At 42.6% G+C, this 22358-nt stretch overlaps 2 protein-coding genes across 3 annotated transcripts in view; one reads left to right on the plus strand and one right to left on the minus strand.

The window, feature by feature from the left end:
- mrpl11 (mitochondrial ribosomal protein L11) overlaps positions 1-22358 on the plus strand; it is an 84162-nt gene that overhangs the window by 30417 nt on the left and 31387 nt on the right. The window lies entirely within an intron of this gene.
- tmem265 (transmembrane protein 265) lies at positions 6192-7253 on the minus strand. The gene has a single exon (XM_041797765.1). It carries the CDS (start codon positions 7251-7253, stop codon positions 6192-6194), a length of 1062 nt encoding a protein of 353 aa, XP_041653699.1.

The raw sequence follows: 22358 nt of genomic DNA on the forward strand, positions 1-22358 counted from the left end.
ACATTGCAGTGGAACTGAAGTAATGCATTAACTTTTTCTGTGAAATGCTGATTGGCCAAATGCTAAATCTAAGCCTCAATAATCAGTCAACCCCTAGTCAGACAAACAAAGTTAACAGATGTTTTTGCAGCATTGTAGTTCTGTTCTTATTTCTGTAGAGGAAATGATGAACTTGATTCCAGCTAAAACATCAGTGCTGCTCTAAATTACCATGAAGGTGCTCTTCAGCTGAAAGCTTATGACTCAGTCAGTGACAATATTTATCAGTTTAGTCAGCTTTGATAAAAAATCCATCATCTATCATTGAAGATACAAGATTATTAAATAGAGAAGAGCAGCCAATCTCTTTGTTTGGGGAGCTGGAACCAGAATCTGTTCACAGCTGTTATCAGATTAGTTTGCAATTAATTTTCCCTCAGTAAGCTAACAGAAATAAGCGTAAAAAATGTCAACGTTTGAACCCTACTTTTACTCATTCTCATCAGAGTATCAGGTAAATAGATAAGTTCTTATCTCAGTTTTGGCCTAATGTCACCCCTACATCTGAGACAAGTATTAGTATTCATTTGAGACTCCTCTGACATAAAATGAGATACTAGAGACAGTCTTTTGCATCATTTCTTTCTCATAGATTATACTTTGAAGTTCTCTCCAGAAGCGGTGGTCTATGATGAATGATTTAGACATCTGTCGGTTAAATGTGGCTCTTTCTGCCAGACGAGGTGGGTGTGAGCTCCGAGGCGTACTGTAGCTGCAGCCGCGTCGGGGGTAATGAGGTGAGATGGGCTGCAACCGAATGCTCAACCGAGCAAAACAGAGCCATATGTTTGTCTAAAGGTGCCTCTTTTCAACTGTTCGGGATGTCATTGTTGTCGGGGTGGCGTGTTTGTATGTGTTTGTCTCCCTGGGCTCCCGTGCTCCATCAGGCTCACACCGTGTGGAGCAAACGGTAAATAAATGGCAGTCGGCAGCCGCTCTGCTTTAGGCAGTGGCCCCGGCCTTTTTAATCTTAGCCAGCCTCTCCTCCTTGGTTTTTTTTTCCCCCCTCGTCTCTGACTAACCACCCTTGACAGGGGAAGTGCAGAGAGGTAGGCCGCCTGTCTGCTGCAGGGCAAATTTAAACAAACGAGAGAAATAAAAGAAGGAACGGGAGACCAAAAAAAAAGAAAGTGGCAGCTTTGGTTCAGGAGAATAATTACAGACTGGAGTGAAATTAGCACAAGCGACTGTAGAAGAAGAATAGAGAGCATCAGAATAAGAAGAAAGAAGAGAGGAGAGCGGCTCATGCTCTGTTCTTTGGGAGCAGGTTGTGAGAGATGGTGGAGCTGAGGGAAAATGCTGAGCATTGTTTCTAGAGCTTAACAGGTGTAACAAATTCTTTGAGGCAGTCATTTGCAGGGGCTGCTGCCTATGCAGTCGCTGCTTTTAGTATAATAGAAATATGAGAAGTTATCCAACAGGGAGTGCATCCAGACTGCGTGTGTTTGAAATGTAGAGCGAGCAGGGAGATGGAGATGAAAGAAAGAGGGGAGAGAGCTGGATGCCGTCTACTACACTGGTTATCCCTCTGTGGGTTTTCCTTAAAAGGCTCTGTGAACCACAGAGAAATTCCCCACAGAAACTTTAACTGGATTTCTTTTCCGTTCCTGAATGTGTACATTAGTCTTAATGCATCTTCTAAATATAGGCTGTAAATCAAGCATAAAGCAGTGGGAGTAAGTGCTCACATTTTGAAAAATAACCCCAATTTCAATTAATAGGACCATTAAATCTCAGCGGGTTCATTCACAGCCGCTGCCAGCAGAGAGCCAGTTCAGTCAAAAAAAGAAATCACACATTTTTACTACGAACTTATGACACGCACAGCCCATCACATCAAGACTTGTCTCTCTTTCAGCTCTAAAAGGCAGACAACACGACAGCACACTCAAGGATTACGGAGAGAGGATTCAAGCTGATGGGGCCGCGGGCATAATTGTGATAAATGACGGCCTTTTGTCGGGGTGCAGCGCTGTGAAGCACAGAGCATGCATTTTTTTTTAGCTGGAATATGTCTGAGGGCTCTCTTTCCCTTCACCAGTTCCAGGAAGAGAAAAAACATGAAAACACACAATTTCCTGCAGAATGGGAACTGATTAACTTCAATACAGTGAAAATGCGAGGCTGTTATTTGTCCCTCAGGCCTCTGGGCTTTGAATAATTTGGACTGACTCCCCCTGTTTTCCTCTATATGTGTGACAGCCTGCCAATACCACTCTTGCATTATAGCCAATGAAGTGTCAACACAAGGCGAGTATGAAACACTTTATTAGTCGCTCTCTGTCCTGGAGGTGTAGCTGACAACAGCTGGAGAATAACTTCACAGTATACACATGGCGTATGTCCAAGCTCCACATGGTCACATTAGGCCCAGAGGCTCCGTGAGGACACAAGGCACTTGTACTGTACTGTACGTCCTCTACACCTGCTGCTCACACCCAAAATCCCATGATGCCCAAACACAACACTCACATTTTAACACATCAGTGAATAAAAAGGCTGCATCAATAATTCAAAGAGAACTTAAAAGTTAACACTTTCATCTAAAATGAAAAAGGGATTTGAGGATTGGACAGGCGGCTCGACTGCTTTTTTTCAGTCTTCTTTTTGAAAACAGACACTATGAGACAAGACGACAGAAAAACATGAATTTTGAATGTGCTCGGAAAACTGTAAAGGGATTACTTACATTGGTAGTCTGTCTGTGTAAACAGCAATGAAATTGTAGTGTTGTTTTTGTAGAACAGGATTTAGATGATGCAAAATGCATGTTGCCCATCGTAAAGTCCTAACACTGAAAGGTATGATTGGTGTAAACAGAGTCTTTCATGTGTTCTGCTCTTGAGCTGTTACGCTAAAATCATCTCTGGATGGTTTAAAATGTGACAGCATTAGTGAAATATTCATGAAAGTACAATATTTAGAGATTTAATAAAAATACCACTCTACAAATAACACAGTTTGGCTGTGATGGTCAACCACGACGCCTATGAGTGTGTAGGTTTAACAGTTTAGAGAGATTCCTCTCACTAATATTTCCTGCCAGGCCACTGATAAGTATCAGCCAGTTTTTATTTTGGTTCCAAAGACAATCTGGCACTAGCTATTGTGTGGGGATCCTCCAAGATAAATCTGGTTTGGCAAAACAAACAGAAAAGGATGTGAGGAGAAAACATTCTAAATATAAACTACTACGGGTGTTGTGGTTTTTGTATTCATCCCAACCATCTCAGTTCAGGGGTCACAGTCGGTGCACGTAGTCCCATTTACGTCTGAACTATTGAAGAAAAGAAAAGTGACAAGTGTTTACTCGCCAGCCTCGGTGGCAGTAATGCTTGGAAATGTTTGCTAATCATTATTAAACCACTAACGCAGAAGAGGAGGTGGCTGGCATATCAGAACCGACAAAGAAGAAAAGTTTGCTCTCGTCTTCTGCTCCAAAGAGTGGCAGCACAGCGAGACTCGCTGCCCTTTTTGGTCAATGTATTTTCTGGCAGATCCTTTGAAACCAGACTCAAAAATCATGAGAAACTCCTTATTCTATTTTTGACAGAATATGGGAAAAAAAAGGAAAAACTAGCCATTTTCTTGTTTTTTTTTTTCTTTTTTTCATTTTGGACAAGATGGAAAAAAAATGGAAAAACGCTTCAATTTCTCATTATTTATTTATTTCCTTTTTTCATTTTAGACAAAAATGGAAAAAAAACCTGGAAAAACATGCTGTTTCCTAATTTTTTATGGTACCATAACATATAACATATTTCAAAAAACGGGTCCATTTTTTTCGTTCATCATTTCGGTATTTTGTTTTCTTCATTTTATGAAATAATTAGGGAAAAGGAAATCATGTGACCCATTCAGAGAGGTGAGCGTTTCAAAATTAGAGTCTTCATGTCAAAAGGTAAGCCATCCAAGCCAACATTTACCTATTAAACTGATTGTTTGTTTGATGTTTGTTTGTGTTTTGCTCTGATTATACATTTATTTATACGCATACTTATTTATTGTGCACACACATTAATAAATAAACCTGTCAACCAAACAATACAATCTTAAATTGAAAGTCTGACTCCTGCTGTGTAGATGGATAAATACCTCTTGCAGTACAGGCTGATTTATTCATATAAATTCATTTTCATCCTTATTTTAATGTAGTCTATTAAATAACCAGTACTTTTACCACTGACACTACTTTCAATACATTGTATAGAGCAAATGGGGGGCTTTTATTTTGAAATGCTCACCTTTCCCAATGGGTCACATGATGTCCTTTTCCTCAAGCATTTCATTAAGTTAAGAAAACAAAAATCATGATTGATAAAACAACCATTTATAATGGATTATGTATAAACAACATTAAGAAAAGTACAAGTGTACTCCAGATTGTATGGAAAAAACTGTGTTTGTAATTGTGACACCCATGACAATGTTGGGTTCTCTTTAAAAAAAAAACAAAAAAAAACAAAACAAAACAAAACAAAAAAAAAAACCCAACAAAGTTTAAAGATAAAAGAAACAAAAATTTCACCCCTATTAAAACATTTTGAAAGGAGTTTTTCCATTTTTGTGACCAAAATAAAAAAAAAAAACCCAGAGAAAACAGCTACTTTTTCCATATTTTCCATTTTCTGTCAAACAAACAAAACGGAATAAAGAGAGTTTCTCACAATTTTTGAGCCTGGTTTCAACCAGGGTATTTATCTGCCAGAAAATACACTGACCCCTTTCTACCTCTACTCATCTCCGCCCTGTTTTGAAAACCTCTGGATGCAAAAGCAGAGAAAGTCAAAGATATTACTGCTACTAATACATATGAAAGACTAAACGGACTGGTAGAAGTAGCAGACCAATGACAAATGTGTTTTTAAGTGCTCTGCTCACACTCTGTCACTTCATCCCTTCCTGTGTTTACAGTAGAAAGATTAACAGTCTGTGATTCTTCACTGACAAACACAAGTCAGGATTTGCAAGAGTGACCACTGCAGCGGCTTTTTATTAAAAACAGTGTTACTTCATGAATCATAAATATATTTCTCTGATATTAGGAGATATTAGGCTGTTTTCTGTTCTGCTTTTCATTAAGCATATTTTTTTGTTTCCTCTTATCTCATGTTTAAAATTTCACTGGCTGCACCAACTATCACTGGTAGTTCTAAATAACACTACACGTAACAAAATATTGATAGAAATGCCTTTTTTATTGACCCGTACTGAACGGTGACCCCAAAACCGAGGTTCAAACCAAACTATGATCTCTGTGAAGCATTACACCCCTATAAACAACACATACCGTGTCTGTTTTTCAGCCTCTTCTCCCAGCTTTATCTTTGAAAGTGGATAGTTTTACCTCTGCAGGCCTCTCAGTCTTTTTTTTTCTGAGCTGCTTTTCAAATAAGAAAAGATCTAAGAAGTGAACGTCACTTAGGGTCGTGAGGAGACTTTGATTCAAAGGGCCACAAGCCAAAAAGCTTTAGATCTACTGGGTGAGACTCCACATTAAAACACTGGAACATGGTGTAGAGTGAGAGTATTACTGGTACTCTAAATGGCTTTTGAATCAGGACTCTGGGGTTCTTAAAGGAAAAATAGATCATCACTCCTCTGCGTTAAACCTCCCTCTGTCAGAGAACTTGCACAGAGAAAATGTACACCAAAGGTCAGAGTCTGTATTTTGGCATGTGATGGTAAAACAGTGTCAGCCTGATTCCTCCCACTGAACACATGGACTGGACTCAAATATAACCAAGCAGTAAACCTCACATGTGCACAGATTCTGCACAAGGCAGTGATATGAAGAAAACATCAACCTTGAGGAGTGAATGAGACAAGTGCACAGATTAAAGGAGAATAAACCATACGAGCCGTTGCAATGCATTTCTGTACTATTCTTTACGAACTCATAGATGTGTTCACAGTGTTCAATTTGAAAATACACTCTCGCAATTCACAGCAATGTACTTCAAGTTGTTCTTAGCACAACAAATTGTGCTCAAAGCTTGCCAAATGCATTTCCACAGCTCTGCATTAAACCATCCCTGCTGTTCTGAAATTCAGCACAGTTATCTGTTTGGATGTGATACCCACTTTTCATTCTGAGTTTTTAGAGTGTAGGCATCCGTCTTTGTGCATGCATGCTTGTTCGTAGTGACTCTCTAGAGTTCATGGGAGATGAAAGAAGGTCCTAAGGGGGTCTCTGTGGGCTCCAAGCTGACGTGGGAGAGAGTGTGACTTTGTGTGCGAGACAGTGTGTGATAATGAGCAGGGGGAGCTTTCCCCTGAGCAGGACCCTCTTCCTGCCCCGAGCTCTGGCTTGGCAGGGTTGGCTCTCCTGGTTCTGATCCAGTCACAGCCCCTGGCCCTGCAGCTCCACGATCCTGCCTGTGTCTCTCCCAGGCTGAGCTCAGCTTCACAGCCAAAGCCAACAGGTTCTTCCCCAAGAACACTGTGGACACCCGAGGGTCCCTGTACCACAGCATCCCCGTGCCCCTCAGGGCTAGAGTAAAGATGTTGATAGTGACCAGGCTGAGCCAAGGGTACAAAGCCTCCTTCCTGGGGCCTCTCTGTCCTGGCAAGCCAGTGCCCCCCAGCTCTGTGAGGGCCACACACGGCAGCAGCAGCAGGAGGGCGTAGCAGTAGAAGAAAACCAGCCCCTCCACCCAGATGGGCAGCTTCTGCTCCACTACTCCTCCAGCCGCTGCAGCTCCTCCTTGTGCCTCCCACAGCCCCGCCTGTAGGTCCAGCACGTCCAGGAGGTCCACCACCACCCACAGGAGCCGGCTCCGCACCTCCTGCTTCCTCCGCTGTGGGGTCATGTGATCAGCCCCCGTCAGGATGAGGAACAAGGAGGGGAGGCAGATGGACAGCAGCAGCGTCAGCGTCTTCCTGGCGAGCGGGTCGGGTGGCCGCCGCTCCTGCCTGTAGTTGTGACACACGAAGAAGAGCTTGAGCTGCAGCAGCGACAGGAACAGGAACCACAGGGCGTTGGCAAACCCGCGGCGTGGAGACCGCGCCTCAGACACCACGCCAGCCGACACAAAGCGCAGCGCAAGCAGGAAGCCAACATCTCCTAGCAACACCGCTGCGCACTGCCACACGCCGGGTCCTGGAAGCCCGCGGGCTCCCAGCATGCTCTGCTCTAGCAGGTAGAGGTCCACCACTGCCATAGTGCTCACCGTGACCAGGGTTGATACGCACACCTGGGGCGTGGGCACCATGCCTGAAACACACAGACACAGAGTGTGAAATAAATCCTCTCCATCAACAGAATTCAGATCACATTTCTCGCTGCCATCTGTCAACGGTGAAACTGACAAACCAGCAGAAGGAAAGGCTTGTTTTTTCAGCTTTAATACAAACTAAATGTAAAATAGTTGGCTGCTTGTTGCTATGGTTAAAGACATTAGCTGCCCAGTAAGCAGTGAACACCCTTCATCTCTGGCCAGAGAAACATCTACCCTGACTGCTCAAGCTGAGAAGCCTGTTAAATTGTTTTCTTTTTTATTTCGCCTCAGCTCTTTGAATAAAACAGTCTTCATTTTCCATTACAGTCCCAACAGCAGCTTGCTCTGATTTTCCCCCAAGTTCTCTGCTGTTAGTTTTCTCAGTTTGTTGTTGTTTCGGCTCTCCTTTTACCCATCCTATTCATTATTAATTAATTGCATTGAGGCGCAGCTAGGTGCCCCGTCACAGCCTTGTCTTTGCCACTATAGTCTGCCATGTTTACTCTCACACTGTGCTGCAGCCTTTAATCATCACTCATTCCCCTCTCATTTCAGATGAATATTGATAATGTGCTATTTGTTCAGAGATGTGTGACTCGTGTCTTTGTGTACACAGTGTGTAAATCTGACTGAGCGCTTTCAGGCAATGTTAATTTGCCTGAATATGTGGGTGTATCTTTTCCTTTTCTTGCAGCTCTTAAGTCAAGCATGGGCAGCATAAAGCTCAGTATTGACACAGCGTGAGGAATGATCATTGGCTTTACAGTGTAATCGAAAGCGACGTCCCTTTATCATATTTAGCTGTGAAGTGCAGCACAGACCAGCCAACTGTCTGTTATCCGCTCAGCACCACTTGGAGGGTGTCGCCCCCTCAGCCGGATCGATGGCATTATAATATAAAATCATTACCGCTTCAGATGTGTCGTAATGGCAACATTTGAGCATGATCGAGCGGGAGATTGTCAGCATGATTGCGGCCCCTGTGAAAAGTCGACCGGTGGAAAGTGCGTATTGATATCCTGCCGATGGAAGACACATCACTTTCCTCACTGTAAGACTAACAGGAGCTCAGCCGTCGCTTTGTGAATCATTGAAGAAGCTGAGAAACTCCTCGGGGTAAGAAAAAAAAAAAAAAGAAAGCGATTGAGACTGGCCAAAGTATGTGTGTTGGGAAGCAGAATGAGCATAAGACTGCAAGTGAAAGATTAATAGGCCTCTTGGCTGTCTACATGCCTAATAAAGTGTTACTGCATGATGGTAATAGTTCATAAATAAGCTCAGGGGGAGAAGGGGTGAAAGTGATGAAGAGGAAAAGACTCAAATGCAGATACAAAGTGACTTCCACCCACTTATTTGAAGAAGAGCATCTCATGAGCCAGCTCAGCCTGGGTGAATCTGAATGTATTCATCAGCGGGGGTATTGAAATATCTCAGACATTAGAGTTTGTTCTGAGAGCGATAAATCAAAGAGATGAGGAAGAAGCGCTCCTGACTGATTAATCCGCTCGGAGGCATGGTGGGAGGACAGGCCTGGATCATGTCAGCGTTTGCAATATTTGATTGTCTGTGAAGCCTTTTGTGTCACCACACACTACAATATGATTGTCACCCCCCCAGACTTGAATGAATTTCACCAGGCTGCAGATTGAGAGGATATTGGAATTTAAATTTGGTTTTTCTTTCAAACTGAATCTGCAGAGAAAGCAGGGTGGGAGATAGATGAAGTTTACAACCACTGTTGCAGCCTCTTAAGTTATTCCACCTGCGCCTTAAATTCTCACCCTGGAAATCTCCCTGTCAGCCTGTGTTTGTGTTTTGACTCCCTGTCAACACTGTGTAATTTATTCCGTCCTGAGTGAAGGGCCGGGCTGACAGCCCCTGTGTCCACTCTGCTCATCAATAATGACCAAATTCATCACACCCTCGTGCGGGGAGCGACACCACTCTTGACAAGGTGAAGCAACCCATTTCACTTGGAGGCATGAGGAATGACATGTAATAGTGTGCAGGTGAAAGATTTGCCTGTTTTTCATTGGGCTGAGAATCTTTTTTTTTTTTCACTTTGTATCTTGACGATCATCATGTGTGACAGGACTGCACGATTCTCTATCTTCAAGTTATTTTAGGGAAAAAAAGGCTTAAAACAACAGGTTTTGGCATGCCTTTTGGATTGTTTTAATGCTGACTGATTTCCAGATGGAGCAAAATCCATGCAAAGCAGGATTAATTTAATCTGCATCCACTTTATCTCCATAAACACCCCTCGTGGAGCTCCACAAAATCCTCCACAAGTTATTGCAGGTTGCCACAGGAGCTCCAAGGGCATCAGGACAGCATCTCTGCCATTATGTGCACACTAATTAATTAATAGAGCAGCAGACAGTGATAATGCTCCCCTGGATAAATCGGATGAATCCCCCTCCACAGACGTAAAGCCACATGACTTAAACATCTGTTGATTTGTCAGGTAAGCAGCCCGCGTGCTGCCTGCCTTCCTGCCAACCACAGAGGCTCCTTCTTGCATTTTTCCCTCCACATTTCTTAAAAATATGCTTATCATTACAGGCACAGGCATCGCCAATTTCTATAAAACCGTTCTCTCTGCAACACCTGTTTCATAACTGCCCTATTAACAGCAGGTATAGTGGGATTATCCGTGCATGGCTGCCGATAAAGTGAAGCTTTAGTTACCCAAACCATTCGTCTTGCACTCTGGCTCGATCCTCCTGGCTTGATTTACAGCAACTAATGTGCTTTTTTCTTCCTCCTCCAAGTAAGAAGCGCTGTCGGAGGCCAATAAAGTCTTTTATTGTCGTTGATGAGCCGGGCTCGGTGATAAAGTCTTCCTCTTACGGTCCGGGTGTTTATACACAAGCAAGGCTCCAGCAGAAGGCGGAAAGTGATCGGCGCTGCCACGCCAATCAGACTCGAGTTTGTAGGGACATAAAAACACAGCTCCTACTTATTAAGATCTTCCGTGCAGATCTGGCGTGGCTGCTGTTTCTTCTCCCCTTCTCCTTCTTTTTTTTTTCTCTGCTTGTTGCAGAGGCTGGATCTGAATCTGGATCTGTCACCTCCTGCAGTGTCGGTTTGTTTTTTCTCGGAGCAGAGCGGAAGAGAGGAGGAGGAGGAGGGGGGGCTGCTGCTGCTGCTGCTCGCTGCCCGCTCCGATGCTCGCTCTCTCGGGCTCCGGCTGTGAGGAGCAGCCGGGGGAAGTCGCTCAGAAGTGGAGCAGCGGCGACGACAACCGCAGACACATCCAACCGAGAAGATGGCTCATCACCAAGAGAGGGAGAGAGAGAGAGAGAGAGAGAGAGAGGGGGGAACTCACTCACGCTGTCCGAGTTGGGTCGTGGCTGTGTGTTCATTTGTAAGCATGCTACGTGCTCCACACCAGACCTCCCACCCGCCTCACTTTCTCCTCCTCCATCAGCTTGTGGAAGTTTTTTCACTGCTAGATGTTCTGAATACTTGAAAGCACCCAGTTACAGTGTACTCATTGGTTACCATGATGATGCCACTTGCAGAAGATTATTTGCATTGTTTGTTGAGCGTGCAGACACCTTATTTACCCTTCCTGACTTGAAATAATAAAGGGGAGGAAATGGGGAGAGAGATGCTTTTGTTAGCCAGTAGACTCATTTGGAGCTCAGAAGGCAGATGTTACAAGTTTAATTAGTCCTCCTTCTGTCTCCTTACCGCCTTAGTCACACAGGGAAATCATCCCTCTGTTGTAGATTAACTCATTACAGCTGGCTTACTGCATTTAAACAGAGGGATTGGGAATTTCTGTGCATATCTCAAAGAAAAGAAAACTGTTCTGAATTTAATTAAGTTTTCTTTGTGAGCTGCAGAAGTGATTTGTTTGAAGGCATTCCTACACTATCACCTTGTCCTTGCTGCTCCTTCTAGTGTATTTGAAAACCTTCCCCCTGCACCTTTACGAAAGACTAAAGACCTCTTCTGCCTGTTTCTGTGGCTTTCAGAGTGCCGGCTTCGGTTTAGAGCGAGAGCTTTAATCAGACTAGTGAGAAAGGGGATGGAGAGTCATCTTTCTTGTCAGATCCAGCTCTGCGCTCTGCTGGCTTCCAAGAGAAGAGATTTTTCCTCAATTCAGCATGAGGTTTTTTTTTTCCTCCCTTTTGTTCTTCTCCACCTCCTCCGGCTTCTTCTTCTCTCTTTCCATTGCCTTTCTGTCGCCCCTTTCCTCTTGTTTACCCCATCCTCTCCTCCATCCTGCTACTATTCGTCTGTTTTTTTGTTCCCTGTGGGTGTGGTTGAAGGTCATTCTGCACACTGGCTCACTTTCAGAGAGGATAGAGAGAGAGAGGGATGGGATGAGCGAGGCTAAAGAAATGGACAGGGCAAACAGTGAGGATAGCAGAGGAGGGCGAGGGGCAGTCAGGCGGGCAGCCTGTCCACACTACTGTGCAGTCATCACTTTTCGCTTCAGACATGATTGGGGGAAGTTTGGAAGGGCACGAGGGATTTAAGAGAGCGTCCAAGAATGCTAAAGACCTCAAAAGTAAGCGATTCTTGTCATCAGACCAAAGGCTGACCTCTAAAAACAGGAGGATCCTCTCACCTTTCTCGTCTAGGCTTGGGCTCTGAACAGAGTGAGAAGCATAAATTATAAAAGTTCTCAGCTGATTTAGCGCTGAACTCTGTATCGTGTCAAGTCATGATGGATGGTTCAAAAAGAAAGATCAATATTAGGAGAACAAAAGATAACATGCCTTTTTATCCCAAACATTTGTCTTCCTTGATCCAGTTGGATCAGACATTAGCGTCTATAAAGTTTGTTTCCGTTAAAGGTGCAGTGTGGGATATTTAGCCAAGTCGCATTTAGAGGTAAAAATAATCACAAAATCTTCAAGTAGGTCACCTGAATATATAACATTGTTAGTTTAGTATTAGCCTTTTATACACACCCCTCCATGGATTCCACCTTCTTGGATTTTTGCGTCTAGTATGTTGTTTCTACAGTACCACAAAAGGGAACAAATAATGGTGACAGTTTATGAAAAATTCTACCGGTTTCCACAGTAACCAGTAGGGATGTAGTGGTATCAAAATCTGACGATACACTAATACCTTGGCAACAAGTCTATGGTATGGTTGCACTTTGAATGTTACAATATGTGCAAAGAGGTGCTGTAGCTGTGCTGAAGTTGAGAGGTGGGATTGTGAACGCTTCCTTAAGAGTCTGTTGGCATGGGGCGCAGATGGCCTAGTGCAGTGATCATCAACTGGTGGCCCGGGGGCCACATTAGGCCCACCACAGCTTCCCATCCAGCCCCCAGAAGATTTTTAAACTCAATAAATGTGCAGAGGATTAATATGTTGTGGTATTCAGGGTATGGTATTTCAAAAAATCCCAAAAGTCATTTAATGTTGGCTTGATGTTTGATCCATTTTACAGAAATTCACCAGTCAGTCATTATTAGTGAATATGATGCATAAGAAAGACATACTCTTGAAATCGTACTTGATTTAAGTGGTTGTTTTCCATGTCAACTTCCACTTTAGGCACTTTCAGGGTACCATGTTTCCTGTCAGAGAACCACCACAATAGACTGGTTTTCCCCACCAATCACAACACAGCATTTTAGCATCAAACCCAGTGAGGACAACATGCAAGCCTGAGGAATACCTATAGCCAAAATATCCCAATCGCCACTAGTGGCAGCTGCATTTAAGGCCATTAGCACTGATCTCACAGCCAAAGGCAAAATATTATTTACATTTTCGAAGTGGAAAAATAATTAAACAATAATCTGTTAATTGGGCAGTAATATATTTAAATGTAGTTTTTGGGGAGTTCAGCCCATTCTTTGTTTTCCAAATAAAAACGGGCCCTTGTACAAATGTAGTTGATGACCAGTGGCCTAGTGGTTACATTTTGCAGAAAGATTGTCGGCATTGACTTGAATAGTCTTGACAGTGTTTTTAAAGTGAAGGCCACTTGGAGGGCAAAGGTTATCCTGGAAGACCCTCAGAACCTTCAGGGGGGTAGAAGTCTAAGGAGGGCCAGATCTAACAGATACCTGAGGTCATTTATTCCATCAGCTGTTGGGTTTTTAGATAAGCTGCTACCATTACACATACCGAACGCTTTGGGCTGTTGTGTATCGTATTGATCTCACTGCCCATCCATGAGAGTTATGTATAACATGTATGTATTCATCTGCTACACATGGAAGCTACAACAAACATCACCAGCTCTAAGTGTTGGTGTTTAATGTACATTGCTGTGTCCAACATACTGACATGCTGCCTACACTGTCTGTGGAGCTGTGAGTTATTCAGCATGCCCTGTTTTAAAGAAAAGTTTTAATACTCACTGTGGATTCTGCAACCTCTTGGTGAGAGGAAGCCTGACCCTGGCCTATAAAATCCTATATCCACCGTCACTATTGACAAAATGTATAAGTGTACCATGAGGTACAGGTGGTTGCCTAAGGTGCCACACACTCAAGGAGGCCCATCAAGAGCCCTGAACATTTTCAGTGTAACTACCAGACTGTCTACTTTTCCACTCCTCTCTCAGCTGTGCTTGACTCAGCCTCTCTTTGCGCTGGAGACACTTCTGGTTTTTATACAATACAAAAAAGTGTTATTAGTATTGATATAGATATTGGCTGAAATAATTTTTGAAATATCAGCAAAAATTTGACATTGTGTATCCTAAAAACTGATGTTAAGGTTTAACAAGTGACCATGTTATCTGGTGACTTTCCGCTGAATGTGTCTGTGGTTGTAGCAACAACAGATTTTCAAATATTAAAGAGCTCTTTATTTTTTTTTTTTTAATTCTTATCCTCTTAACACATTTTAGACAATGGAAAATGTTCAATGTATCAACAGGGTTGTAACTGTGACACTTTCAGCTGAAGGTCACAAGTTAACACGGTCACTATTTAACCTGTAAAACCTGCCTTCTCTCAGCAACATCAGCAGTGAAGGAGTTAGCTTTATGATGATCATTATATGATCTCTTTTCCCCCTTGGTAGGTTCTGATAAATCTTTTCTCTTGCCTAAGCTTTAGTATTTTTATCATATTATATCATTTTGCAATTTAGGCACAAAATGTTATCTTTGTTGTAGCTCCTCCTCTGTGTATTTTACATTATTGTAATCAGCTGATAAAAATACTATAAGAAGGGTAAAAATGCATTATATTGAACACATTTTATCAAGTTTTTTGGTGTCAAATAATAATTCACTGCTCTTTTTTGCACAGCAGATGCTGAAACTAGCACCTCTTTATAAAAAATATCAGTTTGAATTGAAAATCCCTTCTGAACAAATCTAAACCCCCAGAATTGGAATTGAATCATGGGATTCTGAGATTCACATCTCTGGTGAGTGGACAGAGCCCCTAATGTTGGAGGCATCTGTTTAGTTAATGCAATGCAAAGTTACAAAATTAAAACACTTCTTAATCTCTTTATTCTGTTCTTTTAGGTGCAAAGTAATTGGGCCACTGTAGCAGGCAGCAGCTGGATGCTACTCACGGCATAGTCTTCCTGCTCCCACAAGGATAGAAAAGATGATTGTCTCATTTCAATTTTGGAAAAACTCAGACAGCTCAGTGGACAGGTCTAGAGGAATTTATGCCTTTTGAAACAAAACCCTTTTTTTTTTTTTGTTTTTTTTTTTTTTGTTTTTTTACAGCTCTGTTCAAATATTTTAATTTATTCCCCATCCGGTTACTGAGAAGTCTCTCAACTTTCAACCATTTGGTGCAGATCATCCCCAATTCTCTCCCTGAGTTCTCTCTCTCTCTCTAGTGTTCCTGTCAAATTAAAGGTAAGCCACAGAAATTATCTGTCAGAAAACTCTCTTAAGGATTTTCCAGATACTTCTAGATATTCAAATTGCTTTCAGACAGCAAGAATCCAAAGACTGAATTAATCAAAAGGGCACAAAAGCAGTAAAACATATTCATGAGGACTGTCAGCATTATTGCATTAATCACAATTAATTAAGATGCATAATTAGTTCATACGTTTTTTTTCCCCAAATTTATTGCTGGCTTTATTTTCCCTCGGGTTAAACTGCTGCAGTATCTTCCTGCAGCCACAGTAATGTAAATTAGTCCAGCACTGCTCCTTAATGTCTCATTTTACCAGAGGGGGAAAAGGTCCCGATTATTTTACCCAAGTAAAAGTACAGTTATTCTGGTTAAAATCTAACTATAAATCTGTAAATCTACTCTAGAAAAAGTATAAAAGGTGTACTTTATTACTGAGTAGCTACTGTATCGTTGTACGGTTAATTTAATGATCTTTCCAGACAGGCAGGAACATGTGAATAGATCTCCAACCAGACAGTGTTGATTAAACTCATATAGAGCTAAATTTATCCATTTTAAAGTGTTAATATTGGTCCACACTACACATATAGTTGGCCTACACTTTTGAAAGTGTTAAATATTTTACAGTATGACAGAGCTGCTGAAACTCTTGAAAACCAGTTACAAGGCAAGTCTCCTCTGGCTAGAACAAAACAGAGAGTCAACCTCAGAGCAAGGTAATGCATACTAGTGAAGAATATTCACTGTGCATAATTTAGCAATGCCTAAAGTTACTGTGACCCAGTGGATAACTTCATTCATAGTGTAAATGTGTCTCATATCAAAAACAATCCAGCAGAAACATGAGCAAAAGAACCCCAGCAGGGATGACTGAAGAACAGACAACATATAAACACAACTAAACACACATAAAACACACCAAAACACTCTGCCCAAGGACATGATCTGTTATTACACTCCCCAGATTTGAACTGGCAGTGGGATGAGCTGAGATTAATTGATAATTGACTCTTTACTGAGTGGAACCAACACTAGTGGATCAACACTGTCAAATTACTCCAACACTAAAGACCATTTCACTCAGACTGGAGTTAAAAATACACTCTGGGAGTTAAAATCAACTCTGAAATGTTTAACACAGAGATATCAACACTTCAGTTTTTGCTGTGTCCAAACAGCTGTTTTGGGATGTGATGTGGAATTATTCTCTCTATGTGCTACAGAGGTGGAAAAGTAAAAGACTATTGCACTCAAGTAAAAGTACAGTTTAGTCAGGAAGACTTCCGTCATGCATTTTACCATTTTATTGCAAAATGGGTCTACAGTTTTACTTGGTGGAGAAGGCTCTGCTCAAAAGATGCTCCCTGGGTTAGTCAAGCATGCTTTGACTTTCCATGGAGCTTATGGCTAGAAACCCCCACATGGATGGATACAGTAATCACGTTGCTTTGAATACAATAAAATGAGTTCAAAACCAATTAATTCATAGTAGCAAGAGGCTTCAAAAGCTTTATGTTTTATGAAGCTTTATGAAGGAGGAGGCTGGGGTGGAGGAAGTTAAGCTTTGCCAGCAGCAGCAGTGTGGTGCATCAGCATTAAATCAAGCAGGGATTAGTGAGAAGTACATCATATTTAAATACACCACTGTGCTGAGAGAAAAAGATGTGATTGGCTGAGGGAGCCAGTAGTACATATCTGCACGCTCGCAGGCAGCAGTTTGAGCTTGAGTTGGCACAACTTTGATGGGCAGAAGTCTAAAGTTCACTTAAACTTGTTTTTTTTTTTAATGTTATTTGTGTTTTCTCTTTTATATAACTGCTTTGTGCGTGCTTAGTCATAGCTAAGCCATATTTTTTCCACTAATATTATGACATCTTGCTAAGTACAGGCTAAATAATCTTTTTAGGGAAGAGACGCGATAATTCCGTAGTTATTTAATTAAACTTTTTTTTAGTTCAACAAGTTTTCATTCTACTAACTTTTTTGAATTTTTGAATAATAGCAGTAGCTAGCAATCTGTATTTAAAAGAATGCCCATTATAGCAGCTAAGGCTAAACTTAAAGCCATTGAGCGCTACGTAGACGGACTAATTCACTTACTTACGCGCTCACTATGGCATAGAACCTGAGCATATTGTGGAATAACACTTTAACGGAAGATTTATTTGTCATCCAACAATGGTCTGTGATGCTCTTTACATGCAAGATTCCAGTAAATCCATCAACTCCCATTCAAAGATTCACAATTATCACTAAGTGTTTCCTGGCATGGCGGTAAAAAAAACTGTATGTGCTCAGTCTAGCAACACTTTACACCTCAATGAAGGTTCCTACCTAAAAGTGATTTACCTGTTCCCAATGGTGACACCTTCAGGAGAGATCTTAAGGCCTCTAATAATGGCCTTATGGCCTCTAATAATGGCTCCTACACCCAGAAACAACGGCATGTGTGCAGGCAGGGTCCTAGATCTACAGTCCTGAATCTGCAGTCATCAAACTGCTGCCTGTGAGCCTGCAGATACACCCCTCTCGGGGGAGCTGGGAGGCGATAATTGGGAAAAGCTGCTGTCAGCCAAAAAAGACTCAATTACAGCAATTTCAGTAAATACGGTAAGTTACTTCCACTCCTGCTTTTACCTTAAAAAACTCAGACAGCTCAACAGACAAGTCAGAAGTCATCTGCGTTGTATTTTATCAAACACTTATCTTTTTACTGTTCTCCTTTTTCCTTTTCAATCTATTACAATCTATCTATTCCTTTTTGTGCAGTTAAGTTCATCTGTAAATTTTCAATCTAGACAAAGTTCCATATTTTCTTTCAAAATAAAAGCAGGTCAAAAGTTACCCACAATTTTCACATAGGACAACTGCGCCGCGCACTGAAGCACCACGGGTTTGGTCCGACTGAAGACAAGCAACCTTGCCCACTGGGAGCGAGTCTAGAGCGCTGCGCCACGGCGCGCAGCCCTGATCAGCAGGAAGAGATCACAGGAGAACTGCAAGTTCACGCAGGAATAGTATGTCAACAGCAGACGATTTTACCTTTTGGGGTTAAATTGTCGTCCTTTCCAGTATAAGTCTATGATATTATTGCTTCTGCCATTGGATGAGTTCATTAGGAAGTTAAAAGGTTAATGTTTGCTTAAAGGATCTGTAGTTTTATGTAAAATTATTTGGCTAAATGTCCTCAAAAGTTAATTTTCCACATCAATGGCGCTGTTTTAGCTCTGTGACCCACTGACTTCTCAGTGACCCTTTGTTCTCGCTGCAGGATGAGACGTAATGTTGATGTAGTGAGTCCATGCATTGTGTTGTATTTTGAAAGAACCGGATATTCTTGTGACTTCCTCTTCTGGAGCTTTCTGATCAACGGGTATTGACACGGTTTGGCAGCGTATCGCGAACAAAGCGGAGCGAAGTGTCGGTCCAGGCACGTGCTGATGCCGGTCTGGAGAACCGGCTGTGGAACTGCTCTACTAGAGAGGGAGCGATGTGCTCTGCAGTACGATTTGTCAGCAGTTCGCGGCACGTTTGCTGTATGTGGAAATTGGAGGTTAGTCTTAGTGTAAGATAGATCAAAAATCCAAACCAATTTTAACTGTTTCTAATGCAAAAGAGTGGAATTTAAAAAGGGGTTGATTAATCACAATTAACTACTAAAATTCTAAGATTAATCAGGATTAGAAATTTTGAATATTTGACAGCCTGAAATTTAATGCATTTACATGGAAGAATAATGAAACCAAAAAATCAACAAAGGCTTTATTTCAAATGATCTGGCTAAAGATACAACATTTAGTTAAAGGTCAGGTACTGTTGAGCCAATCGTCTGAAGCAGACATGAAGCGGCTGCAGAGATCTAATGAGCTCAGTCCTTTCTTTGACTTCACAAGACTAGATTTTTAATGCCTGCACTTTTAAACCTCAGCCTCGATTGATGCTGATTCAAGTGACATCTTTTGAGGCCAGAGCACCAACAGGAAGTTAATGAGAAAATGCAATATATGTAGGTTGTGAATCTTAGTTTCTCATATTGTTCATCGCTTTTTAAAACAAATTTTGAGGATCAGTCCTCCATCACGTCCTTTTTTCTTATTCCATGAGAGAAAATGACTGATAATATCCAAGAAGTCTCCGTATAGACTCTACCACTGGCTGTGTGTGTAACAGTTTAAGCATACACACACTTGCCAAATTGTTTCTTTGTCTTGCATGCAGTTTTCCTTCACAGCACCTGTAAACAGACTTTGATGTGTTAAATCGTAGGAGTTCCCCCTGAAAATAGCACCTTTACTGTGCCAAATTCGCTGTTCTGAATGCTCCACAAACACAACCCGAGCTTTGTTCAAACATCACTATCACTGGCTGCCGTCGCTGTCTGACTTTGTTCCAGGTCGACCTCTTCTCTTTCTTTGTGTGCACCTCCTCTCCTCGGCGTGCAAGCGTTTCTTGTGATTGTTCGGTCATCTCCAGCGTGGAGCTTCAGCCGCCTGCAGTTCAGACTCCTGTCTGTGTTTCTGCTGCAGCCTCCACACGTGATTAATCATGTGAAGTGGCAAAAAGCACAACACTGTCAGGACTGTGAGGGAGACCTAATGGAGTTGAAAATGGGATGTTTTGTCGTGATGCAATCCGTTTTGTTCCACCTTCTCTTGCCTGCCTGCCTGCTTGCTTTTCAACATGCCCTCAAACAGCAAATTCTTCTCCTTGTGTTACAAAGAAAGTGAAGGCTGCTGTGTCTATTTTTAAGCAGAGATCCAAACAGAGGAAAAAAAAAAACCTCAGCTGAGAAGTTTGAGCTTGTTTTGTTTGTTATAAAGACTCGTCTCTGAATTCGGTTCGCTCTGTCAGTTCTGCACTCATGCCCGTTTGAGCACACTCCTCTGCTCTTTAATGCGGGCTGTGTGTCGGCCTCAGCACAGTTCACTGGAGACCGAGGGGTGAAAATCGTTTTCATTTTCCACTTTTAAGACTAATCCACTGATTCCAGGGTGGAAAATCAAGTAAAATGCATGTCCAGCGTGAACTCAATTTATTTGGAGCTGTTTGCCGCGTGTGGCTGACCTGCTGTTCAGCCTCTCGCTCTCTCCCTCTGCAGCCGAAGGTTCAACATGAAACCTAATCAGCTGTATGACGTGACAAAGGGGCTGAATGTGATAAAATGCCAACAGCGGAGCAGATTAAATGAACAAGGTAATGAAGGTAATGAATGAGAGTGTTTCACACTGAAGAGTTTAATTAACCTCGTCTCCCATCAGCCTCTCTGCACTGTAACACCTTCGTCACCGTATCGCTGCCCTACTCCTCCTGTGCAGACCGCCCGGGGCAATTTATTGAATGGCCTTGAGTGCCAGGGGCAATTAATCCCACCTCCTGCCCCAAGGCCTTGTCCTGTGCCTCTGTCCTTTATCTCCATGTTGCCACGCTTCCTTGAGCACACTTCTTCCCCTGACCTACTCAACTCCCTCCTCCTCTTCTCCTTTTTCCCTCTTCTCTCAGACACCTGCGACCACACACAGAGAGCACATCCTCACCGTCAGCAGTCCCTGGCAGCTAAATTTGCACACAGAGATCCACGCCTGAACAGATACTCTTGTCAGATTGAAATGAGGCCCAAGTATTCATACATAAACATACACACAGTCAGCCTATTCATGAGGGCCTCCTGCTGCTTTTTCCTTTACCTCCTTCCTTTCCCTCGCTCAAACAAATCCCCGCTCATTGTTCAAATATTGACCGCCACATCCTGACAGCTTTAATACACCTCAGCTGTCTCTCCTTCCCATTCCCGTCTCTTGTCTCCTTCCCTTCATCCAAGCTCGCACACGATCCTGCAACAGCACTGCTACATCTTGTTAAAAAGAGTTAGTGAAGCTGAAAGGCCAATCACATTAACACGGAGGGAGTGTCAAAAAAGACCACAGAGAATATGGTGGAAGGGTCAAATCAAACGGACACTTCTCGGATTTTAATTGCAAATGCCTAATTGCTCCCATAATTATGAGTAATAAGACTCAGCCGGGCTGATCTTGAATGGATTGTGCAGCAATTACTCACCACTGTCGCCGCTGGAGAAATATCTCCGTAGATTAACTTTTAATCCCGGTGCCCAGGATCTCAGAAGTCTTTGAAGATGTGCGGCTGAATGTCCTCGTCCATAGCCGCCGTGGAAGGCCCCGCCTCGGCTGACGGGCTGCAGCCATTTTGTACTGGAGAGTTCTAATCAGTCATGGTGGAGGAGAGAGGATTTATCCGGCAGCTCGGACTCGAGGATGATTAGATGCTCAGATGCAGTGAGAAGGGTTAGCAAATTTGGCCAGGGCGTGCATGTTACTGTTCCAGTTTTCTCTTTCTCTGATTAATGTCTGTGAAGTCGGAGGAGCCAACCTTGAAACTTGCTTTCATAGCACGCAAGCCCTCTTGCACATCAAAAGTCTGTGATTGCAATTACCAACATGCTTCAATCACCCTAATCACCTCAGTTAAACTATTAAATAGCCTGAGGCCAAAATAAAACTTCCACACACTGTCATCTTCAGAAGCTGAGCTGCCTGGACCCTTGTGAAACAGCTCAATTAAAATATGATCACCTGTCTCTGGTGCATACTTAATTGTGTGAGGAGCTAATGGCAAACTGTCTGCTATTCCCAAGTGGGTCATATCTTTCATACCCAGGACTGTTTTTCCTTTCATTTTAACTCTTTCCTCTCACGTCTGTACTGGGGATGCACCAGTGCATTGGTATTGGCCGATATCGACCCTGCTTATAAAATCAGCCACCTGCAAAATGATGAGGCATGAACGGATAACATTTATCAGTGTTTATCTGCTGTAATCAATTTTAGGTTGGCGTCTGGAATATCTAGCTGCTGAATCAAGTAAGAGGCTTTTTACAGGGCAGAAGTGACCAGTTAGACCAACACTGATATTTTGTCATGGTCATATACAGGGGTGGAAAGTAACTAATTACATTTACTCAAATTGCTGTAATTTCATCCATCCCATCCATTTTCTATACTGCTTATCCCATTGGGGGTCACGGGGGACTGGAGCCTATCCCGGCTGTCATTGGGCAAGGGTGGGATACACCCTGGACTCGGTTACCAGCCATCACAGGGCTGACATATAGAGACAGACAACCAGGCGCGCTCACATTCCAACCTACGGCCAGTTTAGAGTCACCAGTTAACCTAACGAGAATGTCTTTGGTGGTGGGAGGAGAGAACCCATGCATGCACGGGGGAACATGCAAAATCTGAACAGAAAAGCCCTGACTGGA

This window comes from Cheilinus undulatus, linkage group 10, assembly GCF_018320785.1.
Source record: "Cheilinus undulatus linkage group 10, ASM1832078v1, whole genome shotgun sequence".
NCBI lineage: Eukaryota > Metazoa > Chordata > Actinopteri > Labriformes > Labridae > Cheilinus > Cheilinus undulatus.